The following is a 20,417-nucleotide window of genomic DNA, read 5'->3' on the forward strand; positions in this document are numbered from 1 at the left end:
TGTGATTTTTTCCTTATCGCTCTTCAAAGCGGAATACCCAACAATTGTAAATGTTTGAAGGCGGATATATGAGTAATATACCAAACGTAGCCTCGACAAGTTGCAGCTGGAATCATTCTGATATCATGGCCTCAGAACAATATAACGTGTTATCCCGTGGTTCAGCTATGACGCTGATACAATGACGTTGGTAGAGTGTTGAAATAGCAATAAACTCAGCTTGCAAAAGGTCAATACGCCTTCATGCCAGTCCTTCTCGAGTCGTGCGGCGTACGCATTATATAAATATTCTCGTATATAGAACCGAAGAGGAGACCGTAGCTGGCATCCAAAGGAAACGCTCCTGCCACGGTAAGAAACATTCTGGCACTATCATTTCGCGCGTCGGAAGTGTCAGGGTTATTTTGACATAGTTAACAGGAAAGCAAAATACATAGCTTCATTTTGTTCAAGCACACATCTCGTGCCCAATTTATGCTTATGCAGTATAGATCTTTCACGTAGCTATGTGTTAATGTAAATACCGCATAAGGTGAACGCACACTGTCAGACATCGACAGTCACAATGAACGAGGACAGAAGGCAGTGGTTCTTTGGTTACATTGCTATTGAAATATTTAAAAACGAAATTAATTCCGCAACAAGAAAAAAGGTACGGGGAATGCAAGTGAAAGGTGTGAGAATAATTTGAGAGACCCTGACTCCTTAGTACACGGTAGCAAAGAAGCGCACACCTAAGAGAGTACAACCTACTAGGAGGAAGATGTAGGTGTTTCAAAAAGTCGCTCCAAAAAATAAAAAGATCGTAATGAAGCCATAAAGGGAGAAAATACGGTATTCGCCATATCACATCATTTACAAACATTTAACACATATTTTTGGCAATATACTAGATATGCTAATATTTCATTCCTGTATAGCGGAATTCAGAGTATGCCTTAATGTGCACGTTGTCATATCCTAGGGCAGGGCTTCCAGTCACGGCGGCCGCATTTCGATGGGAGCGGAATGCAGTAACACCCGTGTGTTTAGATACGGCGTCTCTCGTAATCATATTGTGGTTTCGGGACGTAAAACCCTAGCAATTATTATTACCCCCCGCCCAAATGAATTTCATTAAACCAACTTAAATAAAGCATACCAAAAGTTTCCTCTCACAACTTATACAACGCCCAAAGTATATCTCATTTTTACGTTACTTTTATGCTTGTCAATTTAAGTGCTTCTATTTGTACTTTTCATTGGAAAACTTTACCTTGTTTCGGGCAGGAACGGGAATCAAAGTGGAAACACTCGCGCAAACCATTGCACGCCTTTCTTCTGTGCCCATATTAATCTAACTTTTTTTATTTGTATTTGGCGATGACTGCACAAAACTATGGTCGATACGCAGTGGCCGTTTCGCGCTCCCAAACGGGGCCTGAAGTGGTTTCAATCGCCTTTGTAACGCAAGACTTAGCACGCGCGTAATGAGATACGTGCGTAATAAAGTGCGACATAATTGGCACTTCGTGACCGAAGCTATCACAGCCAAAAATTTTGAATGGTGACCTCTTGTTCATTGTTCGCGGTAATCTTGGCTTTCCTCGTCTCCTCTTAAGGAATATCTTAGACCAGCCCTTCGTCGCCACAATAGTCAACTATGAGGACACTTGGCGAATAGCGACCGCAGGACATGTTCATCTAGTGTGTGCTCAGAATTACATCGCGATCACGGAACGCTAGTTATTGCAAGTCTCTGAACTCGCGAAGTCCCAGAATAATGGCACCGCTTCTATTTGCGCTCTGTGCAAACAGAAACACCACCTGTTGAGGACGAAACACAAGTGGACTGTACTTTCACTAAATAAGCGTATTTCTCTATGCAATACTTTGATATGTTTCGCAAGGGACGGCAAAAGTTAAAAAGCCTGAAAGGAATATTTATTTATTGATTTTTAATCATTATTAATAAATAATTAATTTTTAAATATTCACGTAGCCTAACAGCACTAATGGGTACTAAATGGGGGACGGGGGTGACAACAATAATAAAGTTGGCAAATGTTCACAAACAAAGCATGTATACTAAGCTAGATATAAAAAAGATTTTAAAAAGCGCGAACCGTTTACATGTAACGAGAACATGATAATCCAATACAATGTGGTGCAGTGTAATGCCTATTAAAACAGGTATACTAGAAGAAGCGTTAGAAAGGGGGATTTGTGTCACACCGCAAGAATTTCTACACGTTGTAAAGAAAGGCATCTAGTAATATACGTCATAGCAGAGCTCAACAAAAGAAACATATTTTACTTTGAACATGGGCTACGATTTATTAAGAAGTGAGTCGTGATCGCACGCAGCTGCAACATCGCTTGGCAATTTGTACCAATGCTAAATTTGAAGAAATAGTGCGGAGCCGTGAAGCAAGTTAGAACAACAGAGAGTTGACCTAGTTGGTTCGCATTCATGCCGAAAGAATGTGCGTGCCAACAGGGACACGACAGAGGAGCATGAAGCTAGTTAGTACGCTCAGTCATGGGCTGTGTTTTGTTCGCTTTATGCAACCGTGGAAAAAGGCGATTGGCTGGTTTTATATGTGATTGTAAGAATGAGGAATCACTGAGATAAACGAGTGCATGTGCGAGAGCAGCGTTACAAGCCTTCACTTTTCTAGTGCGGGTCCTTTCAATGAGCCAAATGCCCTGAAGTAACATCGTCATCCAACACTTGTAATACGTCACAATGAATGACATTACGAACAAAAGGAAGAGAGCGAAATTTGCTCACATAATGCTTAAGTGCTTTCTGCAGTTTGTTTAGGACAAGGAAGTAAGGGTCGTCACGTTGTTTTTGTGCAATGGTACACGTGTAGAGAGCACCGAAAAATGCTGTTTCCTCTTTTATGGGCCGTTGCAGAGCACTCATAATAGGTGTTCGAGACGGACAGTCAGCGTCCGTAGGCCTTTTGCATGACTTAATCGGGACCATCACATACGACTCCGGCTTTCCAAGACTGTGACGTGCTCTGTCAGCCTATTCTTTATAAAGCGGGCATTGAAGAAATGAGTCCGAAAATCTTCAAAATAAGGGAAATACGGCATTTTATCGCTGCCTTCACAATTACTTTTATGTGGCAACAGACTGTGTAAGATGACAAGCGACAATTATTTCAATAAAATTTACGGAAAACAAATAATTGAATTGTTACTTAGGGGACACAGGTAGTCGGGTCAAAGGAGGTAGTTTAAGTTCTTCCTGTGAACAGTCCATTACCGCTTAGAGATTTTCAAAAAGTGGCCTCCGGTCCCTCTTTTTGCTGAGGGATTAACATTGAACAACTCCACCAGCAAAAACCGAAGCTCGAGCACTGATGATCCCAAATTAAAGACAACCAGAATGACGTCCCAGCTCGCGACAACGACTGCACTGGTGTTATTTCTTTTTCTCTCGTTAATCTAAGTGGAAAATGCGCGTTGCGATGGCAACCGCATCACCCTGACCACCCAAGAAGCGAAGTAATTTGGCGGTCGATGTAATGACGTTCGCTGATTCCGGACACCTCAAAAGCCTATGGCAGTTGCGCGCTTTGGCGTTCCGGTTTTTTCAGTGATATTGGTCGGATTTGACCACCCCACAAAGACTATCTGCGGCCGCGGCCGCTTTTTTTAGCTGTCAATGCTGGAATACACTCTTCTCAGGAAGAGCTGCAATTCTCCCTTTGACCCAGCCGTTTGTATCTTCTTACTGAAAAGTTAATTATCTTAATTTCAATAATTACCTCCGTATTGGACGTATCCGGTCATCCTAAGAGTTCTGCCGCTAGAAAAAGTAATTATGACGGCGGTGGTACATATTGCGATTAGCAAATTTTGAAAATACTCGGACATATTGCTTCAAACACCATGCATACTGCTTTGTGCCGAGACGACAGGTTTGTCTTATGACCTGTCGTAGCGTGCGAAATTTTGTGAATAGCGTTGTTTCCCGATACACGCTCTTATTGCGACATCAATTAAGCTGAAAGCATGATTTGTTTGTTTACAGCTCCTCCCGGATATCCTGATGAAAATAACGGAAACAACAGGCCTAATCATTCTTCTCGTAAGAAACCCCTTTCCCAATTTACAAAGTTTCGGCGATATTTCAGGAAAGGCCGGTGTTCTTTAATTAAGGATTTAGGGAAAATATTATCAGACTTCTGTAATTAAACTTATTCTAGCTTCTGCTAATTTCTCGTTATTAAGTTTCGCTTGATAAATTGCAATAAACTCAGACTACACCAAGTGTTCTGGTCACGCTCTACGATACCCGACTCTCCTTGCAAACGCTTAAATAGCCCACCATATACTTTCCCTGTGCACTTCCAACGACATGTCATTGTCGACTTTATTCAAGGCACAAGTGCACACACCATCCCCAGCAACTCTGAACGGGCTCTCTGCATCCACATTGAAAAGGATTACCTAAGTTTCTGTAATGTAGCATGATGCATACTCTATGGTTGTTAGAAATTCACGTTTGTGAAGTACTAATCGATACAAGAGCGTCTATTGTAAATGCCATTCATCATAATGTTCCGCACATAACGGAAAGTTCAACATCAGGTACAGAAAAGGTTCAAGTAGCCTTTCGCATTCTTAGAGAGCTCTAAGTGTCCTAATATTTAGGCGAAAGCCTTAGATGCCTCATCAAAGGCAAGAATTGACCGGCGTCCCACGTCCGCGTACTCCGTCGGCGGCGTCAACACGATTGATGCAGAAAACCACCACCTCGTGGTGACGCCACTGTGACGTCACATAACGGCACGGCACATTGTGACGTCATCAGATAACATCATTGGTTGGTCAAATGTGGGCCGATCTTGGAGGCAGTGCAAAACAAGGTGAAGTGCATAAAGTTTACAGTGACATTGATCTTGGAGGCAATGCATACCCGCTAGTTGCAGAAAGCTTTCGGAGAGGGGCGCGGGAGCTTCAGTACATCGAATTAGAAGAACACGAAGATGGATCTTGCCTTCGAGTCGACTGAGGCGAATACATAAGGAACTTTGTTAATTTTTTTACTCACGCGTTTGCCGCACAGACGAAGCTGATGAAGTATACGAGCAGCTCGTGCACTCGCCTTTTTAAATATTCTTGCGCCGGCGAACTCCGCAAAGACGAAGTCAGCGATGTAAACACGGCGCTGGGGCACTCACACGCTGCTGCTGTGTTAACTCCTCTATGTGGGCTATACTTTTTCAACTCACACAGCCTCCAAACATACACATTTCACGCTTTCGCCTTATATGATTCGGGAAAAAATTATCCTGCTATTACCAACAGACTTGTTATCTTAGTGTTCTAACGAACACTAAAAATTTAGACAAGCACCTGGGCCCAAAAAGAAGGAAGTTCTGTTGTATGTTTCCGGAAGGAGGAGAGACGAAGCCAGTACACCGGCTTCGTGTTGCATACTGACGACCTTCAATAGATGTTCCACCAATATATACAAATATGTAGACAGTGTTGCCAACAGTGCAACAGACTCCAGGTAAGTTGTGTACTGGATACAGTGTTTTACAATTCATGCCGACGTACAACCAACTAAAAAAAGACGAAAATGTTAAGTAGAGCTATCTAAAATTTAAATACAACATCCTTGCATTTCGTAATGTTTGGGGGTTCACCCATTGCTTCCTTTCGTTCAAGAAAATTAAATTCTTCACTGTTTATCGTAATCATCCGTCTTATTATTTATTTCGTTAATTGAAAAGCCGCCCTTTCAAGTTATGAAACGTGTGACAGCCTACGTCGTAATGTTTTTCATGTTAATTCTCGATGAATATTCAGCCACTGACACTCAATCAATGCTCATTTTTTCCTCATTTTTGTTTTCGCTTCACAGATCTTCTTATACGAAGGTAAGGGACACTTGTATTCATTTCTAGTTTTATTACCTTTGAGTAGTGCTTAGAACTGATCGACGAATCACTAGAAATTGCCAAACGATTACCTTGGCAAATTACTATTTAAGACCACCTGTGCGGGATTAAGCATTGGCACAACGCGAAAACTTGCGTGGCGATGAAACCAACTGTGTTTCAAAAAATAACGTACACTTCTGGTGAAGCCCGAAATCCTTTGAATTCTTGATAGTTAATAAATTCACGGTGGTTGACAAAGCACTGCCCAACAAACCACACGTTATCTGGTAATGTCGAACAACGTTTCCTGTGGGATGTAGTGGACATACATGCAAGAAGTCCTATGCACAAAGAAACGTCTCAGGAATGTTCTAGAAATACGAACTTCCCAAAAACTTTGTTTTACCAGGAACATCCCATCAGGTCTCTCGTTAATTTATCGGCTCCTGTTCAGAACGATGAAGTGGTTGTTTCTGTGCATCATCATCATCATCATCAGCCTGTGTACGCCCACTGCAGGGCAAAGGCCTCTCCCATGTTCCGCCAATCAACCCGGTCCTGTGCTTTCTGCTGCCACGTTATACCTACAAACCTCTTAATCTCATCTACCCACCCAATTTTCTGTCTCTCCCTGGCGCGTTTGCTATCTCTTGGAATTCAGTCAGTTACCTTTAATGACCACCGGCTATCCTGCCGACGTGCTACGTGCCCGGCCCATATCCATTAATCTTCTTGATTTCAACAATGAAATGCAGCAGAGAGACATCTTATTGCAGCATAGAGACATGTGCAGCATAGGCGTGTGCTATGCAGCATAGATACATGTAATTGCAAATGCGAGCCAAATTTCATAACCTATATTCGGCGGTGCAGCCAGGGGCGGGAGCGGCGCACCGGTGAATTGTATACCCTGATACGCCGATGTTGGATTGCACCTGCACTTTCTTCGCTTGTGCGGTAAAACCCGCAGCAAACAGCTGAGGCACATAAAGAAAGTAATGCAATCTACGGCGGCGACGACGTAATTAAAACCCTCGCGACCTCACAGTGCTTTAGAGCGAAAGCTGTTCAGCTGAGATCAAAACATACCATTTTCATGGCGTAGTTGTCCGCCGCCGCCGCTGGTGTCCGTAACCGCTCTCGTGCGAAAAAACGAAAAAAAAAAAAGGTCACGCCATATCCACAAAATGAATTATGTTAGAGGTATGAGATGATCGGGTAGCCCGTGAATTGGCCTCGAGATCTTGGAGTGGCGCCCTCTCACGTGTGACGTCAGAGCGAGGACTCCGCTCTCAACCGCGCTGCTGCAGCCGCTGTTCCTCTATGCGGATCGTCTGCTTCAGGCGGGAACATTGTCGAACGAACAGCCTCGCGACGGTCAACTAACGCCTGTGACGAATGTTTTCGAGTGTAATCTTGAACTTGTTTTAGTTGCGGCCCAATCGACAGGGCCAACAAATCCCCCGGATAGTCACGAGTGCGCCGATGCCACCGACCGCATTGCTGGTAAGAAAGTGAAACCATGTGTGGGTGTTCTCGCTCGTTATCGTGTTTCTGCCGTACGGTACTAATTAGTTTGGGTGTTTCTTTCGATATTTCAGTAAGCGTGCCGTTCTCCAGCATCTACAAGTATGTAGATAAAGCTTGTGAAAGGTCACGGTGCCTCATCGAGGGCGAGGCGGTGTACGACGCAGGCCATGTTGTTGAATGCGCGGTCGAGGCCGTCAACGGAGATCGCATCACCGTCGCAGCTCTCGTCCTGCAAAACAAGTGCGCAAGTGCCGCCTTGTTGCACACCTTCCTGCCTATGACCATGATCGCAGTTGGTCCCGTAATGTTGGTTCAGTGAGAACGATATTACGTCGTAGTTCATATTATTAATACCGCACAGGGCCGTCGCATGGGTATTAGAATATAACAAATAGTTAATCGCTGATTATACCACGCACAGAGCCACACAGATTAACGTGGCAAAGGCAAGCTGGGTCCAGTTTCACGCCACGTAGCCTACCGAAAAGCTTAGAGCTCCGCCTTTAAAAAAGTGTGTGCACTGCCTCAGGTGAAAACTTTTAAAGAATGTGCTCTACACAGCAGCAACAGGTTTCTCTTATGACTTTATGATAAGCACTCCGCTAGGCGCGCGCTTGTCTTTATAAGTAAAATACGTATGTACACCATCCAAATGCAGCCGTAGTCTGATATCCTGCGCCGCTCAGCTGAGCTCACGAGGCGCGCTTTCCTGCGAAGCGATTCGGAGGCCGCGTCGTCGGCTCCTCCTCTAGGGGCCTTCGCGACAGGTTGTGGGACGGCACCGCACCTGGCGTAAGTCGCCTATGCTTATAGCCTGCGTGCAATAAACGGCTTAAGTATTGGCGAGGCGCTTAAACGTGGTCACAAGCTTACCTAAGAGGGGCGCGTACGGTGGGTAGCAGAAGTCACTGTCCGCGAAGTGATTGCTACACACGGTCGATGAAGGCGTGGGGCGCATTCCCATTCTTAGCTTGACGATCCACTCCTTCTTCAGCTTCGGGTTCTTAGAATAGTTGTGAAAGCTAACGCCTTTTTCATGAGCAGGGGAAGTACCCTGAGGCGCAGAGTAATATTTCACCATTGCGCAGCACTCGCCGCGGAGACAAGCGGCCGCAGTTCTAAGAAACAAAGAGCTGTATTTCTAAATGAACGTTAAAGCAGTCCCACGGTTGTTCGAACAGCGTCAGTAGCCACCGTACGCAAGATAACCAATTGAACTGCTTTTTTGTTGAGATTTACCACAACGGTGGTTTCAACACGGCGCCGGGCCTACGTAGCAGACGAAAGCGCGCGAATCCCCGCTCTGACGTCATACAGGCGCCGTTCGCAGCGCCGCCATCGGTCGCACACCAGGCCAATACTCCGTACAAATTCCTCTATCGTCATTGAAAGGCGTCTCTCTTCTGCTTCGCGGGCACTCACCGCAGGGTCTTGGCGGCGAGCCCGCCCCTTGCAAGCTCTCACCCCCGCTGGCTTGGCTTGTTGGGTGTTCATGCTGAGTAGCGGTAGCGAAGTGCGCGCCGAGAACAAGCGCTGTATATGGGCGCGGTCCTCTAACGGTCACCTATCTAAGGAGAGCATGCGCCGAGTGTGCAGCTGAGTGGGCGTTGCCGCCTGAGCGGCGGCGCGCCATCCAGTGAGCGCGCTTGAATCACCTCTAGCGGCAGCAATGAGAACTAGCGGATACGGTGCGATGGTGAAGGCGCTAGCATAAGAAGCTTGGAAAGGAAGCTCCTGCAAAAATGCAGAAAGGGATGGGATTTGAACAGGCACCCTATGCGTCGCAGTCGAGTATTCTACCACAGGGCCAGGCTCGTGCTTGAAACGCCTTCGCAAAAGGGCCCTTTACATGCGTCATGTCGTGCATGGAATCGCGTTAACATATTATTATATCGTGGTAGAAGAGTAAAATTAGAACCAGGCTTCACACAATGCGATTTGCGTAACGTGGGTCGGTTAATGCTTACAAGCCATTACAAAGGGCTCAGCCATAATTCTTTATTGTCATCCGCCACAGCGTCAACAAAGTGCACATAATGCCTTACAAATGTCTTGCGGGTACATCGCTTCTGCGCAGAATAACCAATAATGACATAGTGGGTGGTTCCCTATTTCACAGAAATTATGATAATTTATGACGCAGTGGGTACGTAGTAAGTGCACTGTTTTAGTTGGCCCAAATGAGTTTACAACGGCCTTTAGAAAGGACGCTCTTCCAGCTTTTGCTGTGACTGTGCTGCGTGTTCCGCGCAGGCCCGGTGTTTTTTCACAACGTGCGAAATATCGCCTTGGAGATGAGCGTTTGTTGGCAAGTGACGGGTTTCCAGGGATTTTCGTCAATTTTGTTACTACAACTTGCTGCCACACTGCCTCACTTTTACATTTCCGCATTTAAAAGTCTATACGTACATTTTTTTCTACCGCACTGGGAGCGCTCACATATTGTCAGCTTGCTGTGCGACGCCTAAGAGAAATATGAAATGCGTGAGTCAAACTTCAAGCTTGTCACGTACAAATGGGTGATTTAAAAAGGCGATGGTCCCTTCGAATAAGTACAAGATAGTTCATAGCCAGGGCAAGGTGGTGTGCGCAAATGTTCAGTCAACTCAGTATGACAGCGGTTCATATCAAAGAAAAGCAACGTCTCTGCAATCGTGCCTGCGCTTTGCAATAACAAACATGAAACGGCAACATTATACGCTATAATGTCAGAAAAAAAAACGATGGTTCATCCCTCTGTCATAGGAATCGGTATAACACGAAAGTGAAACGTGTCGTCACAGAAGTAGTTGACGGCTTAGTGCACTGGTATATCAGGGCTTGTATAATGTCTATTGTTGTTTGGCAGATGTAGCACCACCTGATGTGGACGCACTCACGTTGACGCCTAGTGGCACATCCCCGTACCGACGACTAACGCCCATGATCATGATTTAACCCTTGCGGTATCTCAAGTTCTTAACACGTACATGGACACCGCATATGATGAATCCTTCGCAAATATGGCGTCAACAAGCCCATAATAAACTCTGATACTCAGTATGCACTGCTCCAAAGCGTCGTGAAACGCGAACAGACACGCTACGCGCGTTGTGTCTTCCCTCTAGCCTGGCAGTTAGGTCTCACAGGGCGAGCGGGGAACGAGGAGCGACAGCCAGGCGAGAGTGAGAGGGCTATCTTTCCTCTTTTTCTCCTTCTTCTCTTCTTTTTCTCCCCCCAACCCCCTACCCCCTAAGGCACTGCGCCATGCTCCCTATTGGGCTGCAGAAATTAGGTGCCTTTTTCCTTTTCCTTACGAACCACTACCACCGATATGGATGGACGCTATGAGCGAGGCTTGCGCTGAAGCCATCACCTCGCGGCGTGTTAAATGAAATTACACTTCCATTGTAAACGCGCCGAATTGGACGGTCGCAGCAACGGCGCATTTCTTTTTCTGTTTTTCGAGCCTGGTGGCACACATGTCACCACCCCGTAATAAAGGGGACGCTCAAAGCATCCATTCATTCATCCATGCAAGAGCACTGCGAGAGGAAAGTGTGAAAGATAAAAGGCGCGTTCACGTAGCCCCCGTTATGTGTTTAGCGGTAGCTCAGTGGGCTAAACGCCCGCCAGCCATCGTCGCGGACCGAGTGGTCATGGCTTCGACTCCTGTCAGCGGAGCTTCTTCTTATAGTTTTCTTTCTTTGCCATTTCATGGCGTTCCTTTGGCTGACGTATTTCCGTGACGGAAATACATCATGAATATTTGGTGGACCCCGGCATAAAACACTTTCGCGTTAAAAAAAAGGGGGCCTTGCTCATCGTTCGCCTAAAATTCCGTCCCATTTTAAGTTTAGCGGTGGGTTTACTACACCACGTGATCTCGCTAACCAGTGACACACACTCGCCCGCTTACAGCTTCACTGTAGTGCGGTTTTCACGGCGTGGAGCTGGCTCAGTTTCTTTTTTTTTTGAGGTCATTCTTTACGTATTTCGGAAATCTTAAGCCACCTCAGATTTTGTCCCCTGCAAAATCACTTAAAAAACTACGACGGTTTCAGAACTAATATGTAGATGAGAAACAAGATATTAATTAAACTTATGAATTTCTTCAAAGGATTTCTCATTTATACAATTACCATTAGTTATGTCACTGGAGTATATCTCTTTTGTTTTCCTCTATTCCGTGGTAGGCCTCTGCGTAAAGATTGCTACCAGGCCAAAGGACGCCAGTGACAGCTCAACAACCAGCTGCCCTGAATCTACCGGGTCAGATCCAAGTAAACAGTATCTAGGCAACCGCCTGTGATGTTTTGAAAATGACATCTAAAACTGGTCCGCTAAACTTACTTCGGTATCGTAACAAAAAGTTGCAGGGGTGCCTAAGTCTGCTTGGCCACATCTAATGTGAAAGCAGGGTGTGGTTGGGTGTGGCGACCACTATACCGACATTCATACTATTTCGACATCCATACCAAAAGCCATTATGACATGACGGACGTCATCACATGACATCATCACTTGGTCCTGTGAGTTTTCTTGCCATCGGGTGGTAACACCGCTCGGTGAACGGGCGCAGCATTTTAAGCTTCAAAGTGCATACTATGATTTCTCATTAGATATGTACGGTTCAGCAATGCAAAGCTGGCCGTGTATGAAGTAAACCTCCTGTGACGGGAAGAATAGTGCCAAAAGCAATCGCCACGCACAGAGCTTCTTTAAAGTCTTCTGAAGGCACTTTTTTTTCGATGAGTAGAGTTGGCTTTGTGTGCAGAAAAAGCGAAAAAGCACGGCAAATCACGTTCACAGGAAGTCAATGACACCATAGCAGTTAACACTCGAAGACAGTCTTTTCCGAGCACATTTATTTAGTAAAGGCAGGCCAGCTGTTAGCGTAACTCAGCATAATGCATGGTTATCATTTCAACCAAATTCTCACTTCTGCTAGTTCGACATTCAACTCATACTAGTGATACTAGTGGAAAACTTGTTTATCCTGTGGTCTTTTTCAATTGTAGTCTTGTCGAGGGCGTGTACAATTCCCACCTACAGCATAACAGTGTTTTAAGTAAACAAGGAAACATACATGTCCCAGAAATTTTGCACGAAATTGCATAGCTAATCCTCACAGCCCAAGAGAACGAGCTCAGCAATAATTTTAGGGGCGAAGATCCTTAAGGCGGCACCCGTTCGTCCCTCGTAGTCGTAGTCGTAGTCGTAGTGCGTAACCAGTCTTACGCTTTGACCTCCAAGGTGGTGCCGGTGGGAGATTTTTCCTGTGCGTTGTTGAACAATAAAAAATTCGCAGCGTGCGCGTTAACTAAAAGCCGAATTCTTCTGTCTCTCATTCCCCATTAGCAGCCATTGGTATGTTCCAGTAGGAAACGTTAGTAGAAGTAGAAGTGTAAGTGTTAGCTAAAAGCCGACTTCTTCTGTCTCTCATTCCCATTAGCAGCCATTGTTTACCTCCAAGGTAGTGCGTGGTGAGATTTCTCCTGTGCGTGATTAAACAATAAAAATTTTGTTCAAAACGCCGTTGATTGATGAAATAAACCAACGAAAGACGCCAGATGTTTTGTAAAAGCAAAACGAAAGGACGCCAGATGTTTCTAAAGCAAAACGAAAAGACGCCAGCTGCTTAACGAAAGACGCCAGATGTTTTCTAAAGCAATGGTTTTCTAAACAATGAAAATTCACAGTGTACATGTAAAATTAAAGTGACCTGCAAGTCGTCATAACTCATCGAACCTTTAGTATAAACGCGCCCGATCTCACGTTGGTGATGATGTACTGGCAGAATTCACGGAAGATTCACGGTTTACCGATGAACCTCCGCAGCTTCGCCCACTCATCATCATTCACTCCGTGGATATGCTGTGATTTTTTTGGAAGGGGGTGGGGAAGGGGGCTTGAACACTCTTGGTAAACTTCAAAGAAAGAACTATCTAACAAGTACTTGCCACTAATTATTATTAAACACCTTTCGGCGCTACACAAATTTAGATTGAATTTTCTCCTTTCATTTTAAAATAGAATTATGAATAGATAAAGGTGTTTGCTAGCTATAGTATTTACCGTGCGGGAAATCGAAACCCTTGCGTGTATATTCAGCTATCTCGGTGGGCTATATACCCCAGCAAAGTTCAGGCTTAAGAAACTGAGATCGAAATTTAGCGTATAATCGTGGTATGTCCAAGTGAGAAACGTAGTGGCTGTGATGTGAGCCACTTTAAAGATTATGCATTAAGTTAATGTCCTGGATATACATGAACAGAAACTTTAAAATTTGACGTTTCTGAGAAGGAATAGGCATAGGTGCAAGTATTTTTTTGATACCCCGCGGTACTTGGGAAATTGAGCATATTCCAGCTTCAAAACAAGTTCGTTCTTTTCTGCATGCCAGGGAATCTAAGGAAATATCTTCCATTGTCGCTAATTATCCCAATGCGATAGAAAGAAAGAAAGAAAGAAAGAAAGAAGGAAAGGAAAGAAAAGAAAAAAAGAAAGAAAGAAAAGAAAGAGAGAAAGAAAAGAAAGAAAGACAGAAAGAAAGAAAGAAAGAAAGAAAGAAAGAAAGAAAGAAAGAAAGAAAGAAAGAAAGAAAGAAAGAAAGAAAGAAAGAAAGAAAGAAAGAAAGAAAGAAAGAAAGAAAGGTAGCACGTCCGGCACGCAAGGGCAAAGCTTCACTGGGCCTCACATTTACAGCAAAAGAAAGGGTCGTGTATTTTTTTATTGCAACAAGTTCCGAATAACACATTTTTAATTATGAAAATGGTCTCGGAGCGGAGTAAATGACTTCCATCAGTCGTGGTATTCGATACTTCACCTATGTTATTGTTTACCTCATTTTTGTTGCCGATTGAACTGACTTCAGCTCTACGTGCGATTATCATACCATCCTCATTAAAAGGTTTTTTGTTTGTTTTAGGGTGACTATAAAGGGAACAGTATTGTCTGTAGTCTGTAACCGTTCCACCATCACCAGGGTAAAAGAGGAGACGAGGCACTCAAATGTGTGCATAGAAGAGTTCTCTTGGCACATCCCAGACCCTTGGTGCAGCCCTGTCGAACTTCTGTACAACGTAACGGTACCCATGATTCGAAAGGATGGAGCACGAAAAGTCACTCAAGTGGAGCTAAACTTAACGAAAGGAGGATGGCAAATAGCAGAAGTGCAGTGGGGCGATGATTTATTACACGAGGGAAACATGAGATACGTTACAAAGGTCAGTACAGAGTATTTTTCATTTCATTTTACTGTTCCATCTCATCAACAGGCTTCAGAGAACTACTTGATCACCTTTACCAGTGTTCAAGCTTCGGCTACGCTTCTTTGATAAGTTCAACTAGTATTTAGCCGTAATCTACTTTTTCTTTTTCTTCCATCGCAACTATAGTGGGACGATAATTCTTCAACAATAGTGAAAGTAAACTGTAAAATATTAACGTAGCTTTTTGTTAGGACATTATCAGTAAAGGTAGTTACGATATTCACTTTCCGCATTTAAGCTTCTCGGAATGCCAGCATATACTTTGCACTTGATGGGGGTGGGGGGGAGGGGAAGGGGGGGGTGGTGTCCTGACAAAAACTAACATCAGGTTCAGGTCACCATTCCCCGTTTCGATTATGTTTGCTCTAGGCGCAAGTTTAAATTCCAGAACAATAATTGCGAAGCTAGCTTTCTGAAAAAAAAATTCGTTCGCCTAAAAAACACCAAAGTTTCACCTGCAAGAAAACTTTACCGCCAATTTCGCAATTTCTGAACACTGAGCGCACCTACCGAGAAAATGTGAGATTTGATCACAATATTTATTCCAATCAAAGAACATGTAACATGCAGTGTCATGACTATTTTATTTCCCTTCCTGTTGAAGGACATAAAAAAACAAAAACAAATCGCAAACATGGTAAACGGCAAAAAATAATTATATTTCAGGGACTTGTTTCTACAGACGAGTTAAACAGAGGATAACAAAGCTCGGTACATATTGACTTTGATGTTTGAAATTTCCTTTAATATAATTTTCAAGATTGTGCTCACTCGTGTGTCGATTATGAAATACGCTGGAGTTAATTAGTAAGTACTTCTAGAAAAAAAATCCATCTAAAATTTTTTATATCTCTCTGATAGAGGTCAAGGACGTTATGTTTCATTCTGAACTGAAAAAAAAAAACGAGGCATTATTTTAGTTTTAGCAAACCATAATGCGTCAAATGTCACGAACTCAGGCAAACGCCTGCTCCAGTAATTATATGCCGCAAACTAAATGCAAGTTGTTTAAGAGTAATTGTATATGACATAGTCGAAAAGAAGCTGTTGGAAAAATCTAGCAGGTTCCATAGCGTGGAAACCGTCGGACAGAGAATCATTACTTCCAAAGATTTCTTTGTTGTTTCGTTATGTAGACTCAGTCAGATGTTTAGTTCTAGTCGACGGCTCTGGTCGGCGTGGGTTACCCTACACTCTTCTCTCGTTCTGATAAGTCTTTTCCTGTCAGCCCCAGTCTACTTTCTGCCATTTCATGGTTTTATACCAATGGCGATATCGTGACGGTGTGGTGTGGGATTTTGTGCATGCGTGCTCCCCCTATCGCTCTTCCTGTCTACCTCTATCTTTAAAACTCCTCCATTCCTTTCCCTAATGTAGGGTAGCAGACCACTTTTTTTAGACTGGTATAACATCCATGCCTTTCCTTTCTCTCCTGTTCCATCCTTCCTTCAGGGACAACAGCTGCTCTGCGTAAGGCGGGCCCAACACGGCCCGCCTTACGTAAGCTTCATCATGTAAACCCCTTTCAGTACAATATTTCAATCACCCCCCTTGCGCAATCTTCATCCCGCGACGCCCCCTCAATCTACTCTTTGAGTCGCCAGCTTTACGTAAACTTCACCACGTGATCCTCCAGTGCTGCGCAGATGTGTTGCTTCCTCGCTTCTGACGGCTTAAAAATAATTAGGTACGCTTTATCAGCAGCGGATGGTACAATAAGCAAGTCTGTGACATCTATAGAAAGTGGTCAAGTGTACTCTCGTGGGTCTAAAAACTCGAACTAGAGTTGTTCTGCTGCTCGTGCCGGAACACAAGTTTCAGCCGGGTGTTAACACAAGTGTGTCAAAGTCCTTTGCTTTATGAAACAGCCGCTGGCACACTTTTGTTTCTATAGATATGATATTCAAGATAAGCCGTGCGTTGTGCATAGCATCTGAGGAAGAAACATATGCGCACTGTACTGAAGGCGCTCAGCGCACGTTTTCGGGCAGTTTCATTCCGTAATATGGATCTTGTTGGCAATTAACAGCTTTAACTTTCCGCAGTGATACCTTCCTTATCCCATTCACCTTCTGAGCGTCGTTTTCCGGTGCAAGTGGTGCTTGCCCGTAATTGAAGCCCCATTGATGTAGTGAGAGCGGCCGTAGACAGCGGCCGTGGCTACGGATCGTCAACTCAAGTTTGCCAAGCGCAGTGATTCCACTCCTGCGCCAACTGCGCCAAAGTGCGCCAAATTGTATTTACTGCGCCATCCTGATAATATCGACGAAATTTGCGCCAAACTGCGCCAAAGTCGCGGGTTTGGGGGCGTCTATCACCGGCAATCGCACCGCCGGCGCGTCAGAACGTGTGCAGCTTGATCTTGCAATGGGGCTGCCAATAAAGTCGCAATCATGGACCAAGAATTATTCCGCTGAATAAATAGCGCTCGCGCGTGCGTTCCGAGTAAGCCACGATGCCATGCACGGTGCCGACGCAGCTTCTGTTCTGCAAGTCGGCTCGACAGCAAAACGCGCTCTCCGCAGAGGCTCGTGACGTCTAGGCCTATCGGTAGCGAGAAAGTGTGACGGCGATTCATCGGCAGAAACGCTGCTGATAGCTCGTTTCAAGCGTCGCACGGCACGTAAGGAAAGCAATGTTCTGTAATAACTACATGAGTGCCGCTAAAATGTCTGTCACTTTTGTTTCCGGACATCGCGGAATGAAATCTGGGATCGCTCGCAGTAGATATATGGGACAATATCGAATTTTCCTTGCTTCGCGTTTATGGAAGAGCACGCGAACGGTGGAAACGCGTTGACACTTTTCCTCAGATATACTTTATCCATGGATTTTCATCCAGAACAACTTTTAGGGACGAAGCTCCTTAAAGCGGCACCCGTTCGTCCCTCGTAGTTGTCGTAGTCGTAGTGCGTAACCAGTCGTAACGCTAGTACCAGATCTTGACCTCCAAGGTGGTGCCGGTGGGAGATTTTTTCTGTGCGTTGTTGAACAATAAAAAATTCGCAGCGTGCGCGTTAACTAAAAGCCGAATTCTTCTGTCTCTCATTCCCCATTAGCAGCCATTGGCATGTTCCAGTATGAAACGTTAGTAGAAGTGTAAGTGTTAGCTAAAAGCCGACTTCTTCTGTCTCTCATTCCCCATTAGCAACCATTGTTTACCTCCAAGGTAGTGCCTGGTGAGATTTCTCCTGTGCGTGATTAAACAATAAAAATTTTGTTCAAAACGCCGTTGATTGGTGAAATAAACCAACGAAAGACGCCAGATGTTTTCTAAAAGCAAAACGAAAGAAGGCCAGATGTTTCTAAAGCAAAACGAAAAGACGCCAGCTGCTTAACGAAAGACGCCAGATGTTTTCTAAAGCAATGGTTTTCTAAACAATGAAAATTCACAGCGTACATGTAAAATTAAAGTGAGCTGCAAGTCGTCATAACTCATCGAACCTTTAGTATAAACGCGCCCGATCTCACGTCGGTGATGATGTACTGGGCAGAATTCACGGAAGATTCACGGTTTACCGATGAACCTCCGCAGCTTCGCCCACTCATCATCATTCACTCCGTGGATATGCTGTGATTTTTTTTCGAGATCTCGTTGTTAGTTAGTTGTGGTAAATTATGTCGAGCATGGTATTACGAGGCGCGATGAAATAGCGATGCATAACGATTCACCTCTATCTGTTTGCTAGGGACACCAAGTTTAAGGACCCTGGTTTGATTGCAAATAAAAAGTAATGGGACCCTAATGAAAGAGTTAAGAGTCTGAGAGTGGTATATATACTAATTTTCACTATTGAGAGCTTCGCTAACTCTTGCTGTTTATACTAATTTTCACTAATGGCATTTTACCTTTAGTTTTCTAATTTCCTTTTTATCACGTACCTTAATGTCCGCTCTATATGTCTGACCGGTTCAGCTCAGAGCCCGAGCGGAGAGAGATCTTCCTTTTCTTCGTCCGGCGCAAATGCGCATGGTGCAAGGGCCTGGCAATATGCTTGTAGCAATATGCAACCCTTAGCATAAACCTTTTCTACATACCTAAATGTCCACTCTATCATATGCAACCCTTAGCTTAAGCCATTCCATTTCTTGTATACATTTTTCATTTATATATAGTGTATCGGAAACTCGCGGCGGCGCTTGTCAGGGAGGTGTGGAAACATAGCAAACAGTGTCACTCGGTACTCATGCTACTAAATACAGATCCCATTAGGCGAAGTAGTTTACGCCTTAGCAAGGAAGTGCCTGCGATGCAATACGGCAAGACCTGGAAACTACAACCACGTGAATTGTACGACCGTGGGTAATAAAACGTTCCTCCAGGAGTTCACGATTACAACAACGCTGATGCAGCATGTTCTTCTTCTTCTCCTGCTCCTCCTTTTTTCCTTTTACGATCAATATTATTATATTAAAAATATGCGGAGGCAGAGTGCCGAATAGTTTTCTGTATCAAAAATTACCACTATTAATAATAATGAGCACTAACAGACATTAATATAGTGTATAACAAAGAAAAAACGAGCCCTTAAAATTAACACTATTATTATAGCGTCTCTTGTATAAAAGGGCGAATCTAGCTGGTCAGTTCATTTCCATCTCAAAGTTGTTTTTTGGTTAAGCAAAACTGCGAACATATTAAGCGTACGAGAGTTACGATGCCAAGTCGAAGTAGGACAAGTGTTCAATTACAAAAAGATGTCTTATTTATTAACGTCAGAGCTGTATTTTGAGTGTTTTCTTTAATCAAGTGAGCCACACTTGCCAAAGCAATGCGCATATTGGCATTTCAACGGACAAAAATCTAACGTATTGCACTCTCACTTCTAGAATTGCACATTCATCGCTGCGGTTCAGTTTAGTGGGTCTAAAGAGCCCGCAACTAAAGGTCAAGATTTGGAGAACATACGTGAAATTTGCAACCTCAAGAACAAGCAAGCAGATGCCGGACATCGTGCTGTATGTTTGATTACAGGAGAATACAAGCAAAATGTGTGCCGCTATCCACGTTACGGCCAAGACAATGAAGGATAATGATTGGGCGACATATATGAAAGAAGAGATAATAAATATAAACTGCGTGCTTTTTTTGTAACCGCCATACATCAGAAAATAATAGAAGTGGATGTCTCCCACAATTTTTGTTTCTTATAAATAAACGTTATTGGAAACGTCTGTACCAAGAACCTCTTGCGGGTACGCTATGAAGCCGACGTATTCCGTCACGATTGCGGGCAAGATCGGAAGTGAGAAGAAAAACTATCTACTTGCCACACTGCACGTGAATTAGGGTGCAAGGAAAAACACAGTGACCACATGTTTTATGAGCACCAGTTTTAGGTTTGTTGACATAGCTTTGAAAACAACGAGAAAGACGAGCGCGAACAGGAAATGCAAAAATGACCGGAAGGGTAACGTTCTTCTCGGGAGTTTGTGCTATTGCATGCTTCCTTGTCTGTTCGGTGTTTCAGTAGTCTGTTTTTTCTAGTTTTTGTTTTAGCCATCGGAAAGCGCACTCTTTCAAGAACACTGCAAAGTTCAACCGCGTCACCCAGTTCAAATATTGCGACAACGATGGTTTGAAGCGTTTTCTTACGCATATTGCGCACACGAAGGCACGATAGTTTCTCGTTATTTTCTTAATCCGTCCTTTGCCCATAGGCGCTGTTCTTCATGCGCAGTATTGAACAACGAAGGCGTAGCTAAGAGTGAGTGAATAAACGTTATTTAAAAGTGGTCCTGC

General features: G+C 44.1%; 2 protein-coding genes across 4 annotated transcripts in view; both read left to right on the plus strand.

The window, feature by feature from the left end:
* Positions 1-20,417, plus strand: part of LOC125759306 (THAP domain-containing protein 1-like) — a 112,975-nt gene that overhangs the window by 14,523 nt on the left and 78,035 nt on the right. The gene's annotated exons all lie outside the window — the stretch shown is intronic.
* Positions 307-19,849, plus strand: LOC119399516 (uncharacterized). 3 transcript variants are annotated; one of them, XM_037666319.2, is made up of 6 exons: positions 307-351; positions 4,031-4,087; positions 5,873-5,888; positions 11,597-11,672; positions 14,332-14,629; positions 19,505-19,849. In XM_037666319.2, the coding sequence occupies exons 2-6, from the start codon at positions 4,049-4,051 to the stop codon at positions 19,706-19,708; spliced, it is 633 nt and encodes a 210-aa protein (XP_037522247.1). In that variant the 5' UTR covers positions 307-351; positions 4,031-4,048; the 3' UTR covers positions 19,709-19,849. The 3 variants fall into 3 exon arrangements, with proteins under 3 accessions (XP_037522247.1, XP_049273698.1, XP_037522248.1); XM_037666320.2 differs by lacking the exon at positions 307-351 and adding an exon at positions 1,076-1,177; XM_049417741.1 differs by lacking the exons at positions 307-351; positions 11,597-11,672 and adding an exon at positions 983-1,022.

Source organism: Rhipicephalus sanguineus, chromosome 7 (assembly GCF_013339695.2).
Source record: "Rhipicephalus sanguineus isolate Rsan-2018 chromosome 7, BIME_Rsan_1.4, whole genome shotgun sequence".
Taxonomy (NCBI): domain Eukaryota; kingdom Metazoa; phylum Arthropoda; class Arachnida; order Ixodida; family Ixodidae; genus Rhipicephalus; species Rhipicephalus sanguineus.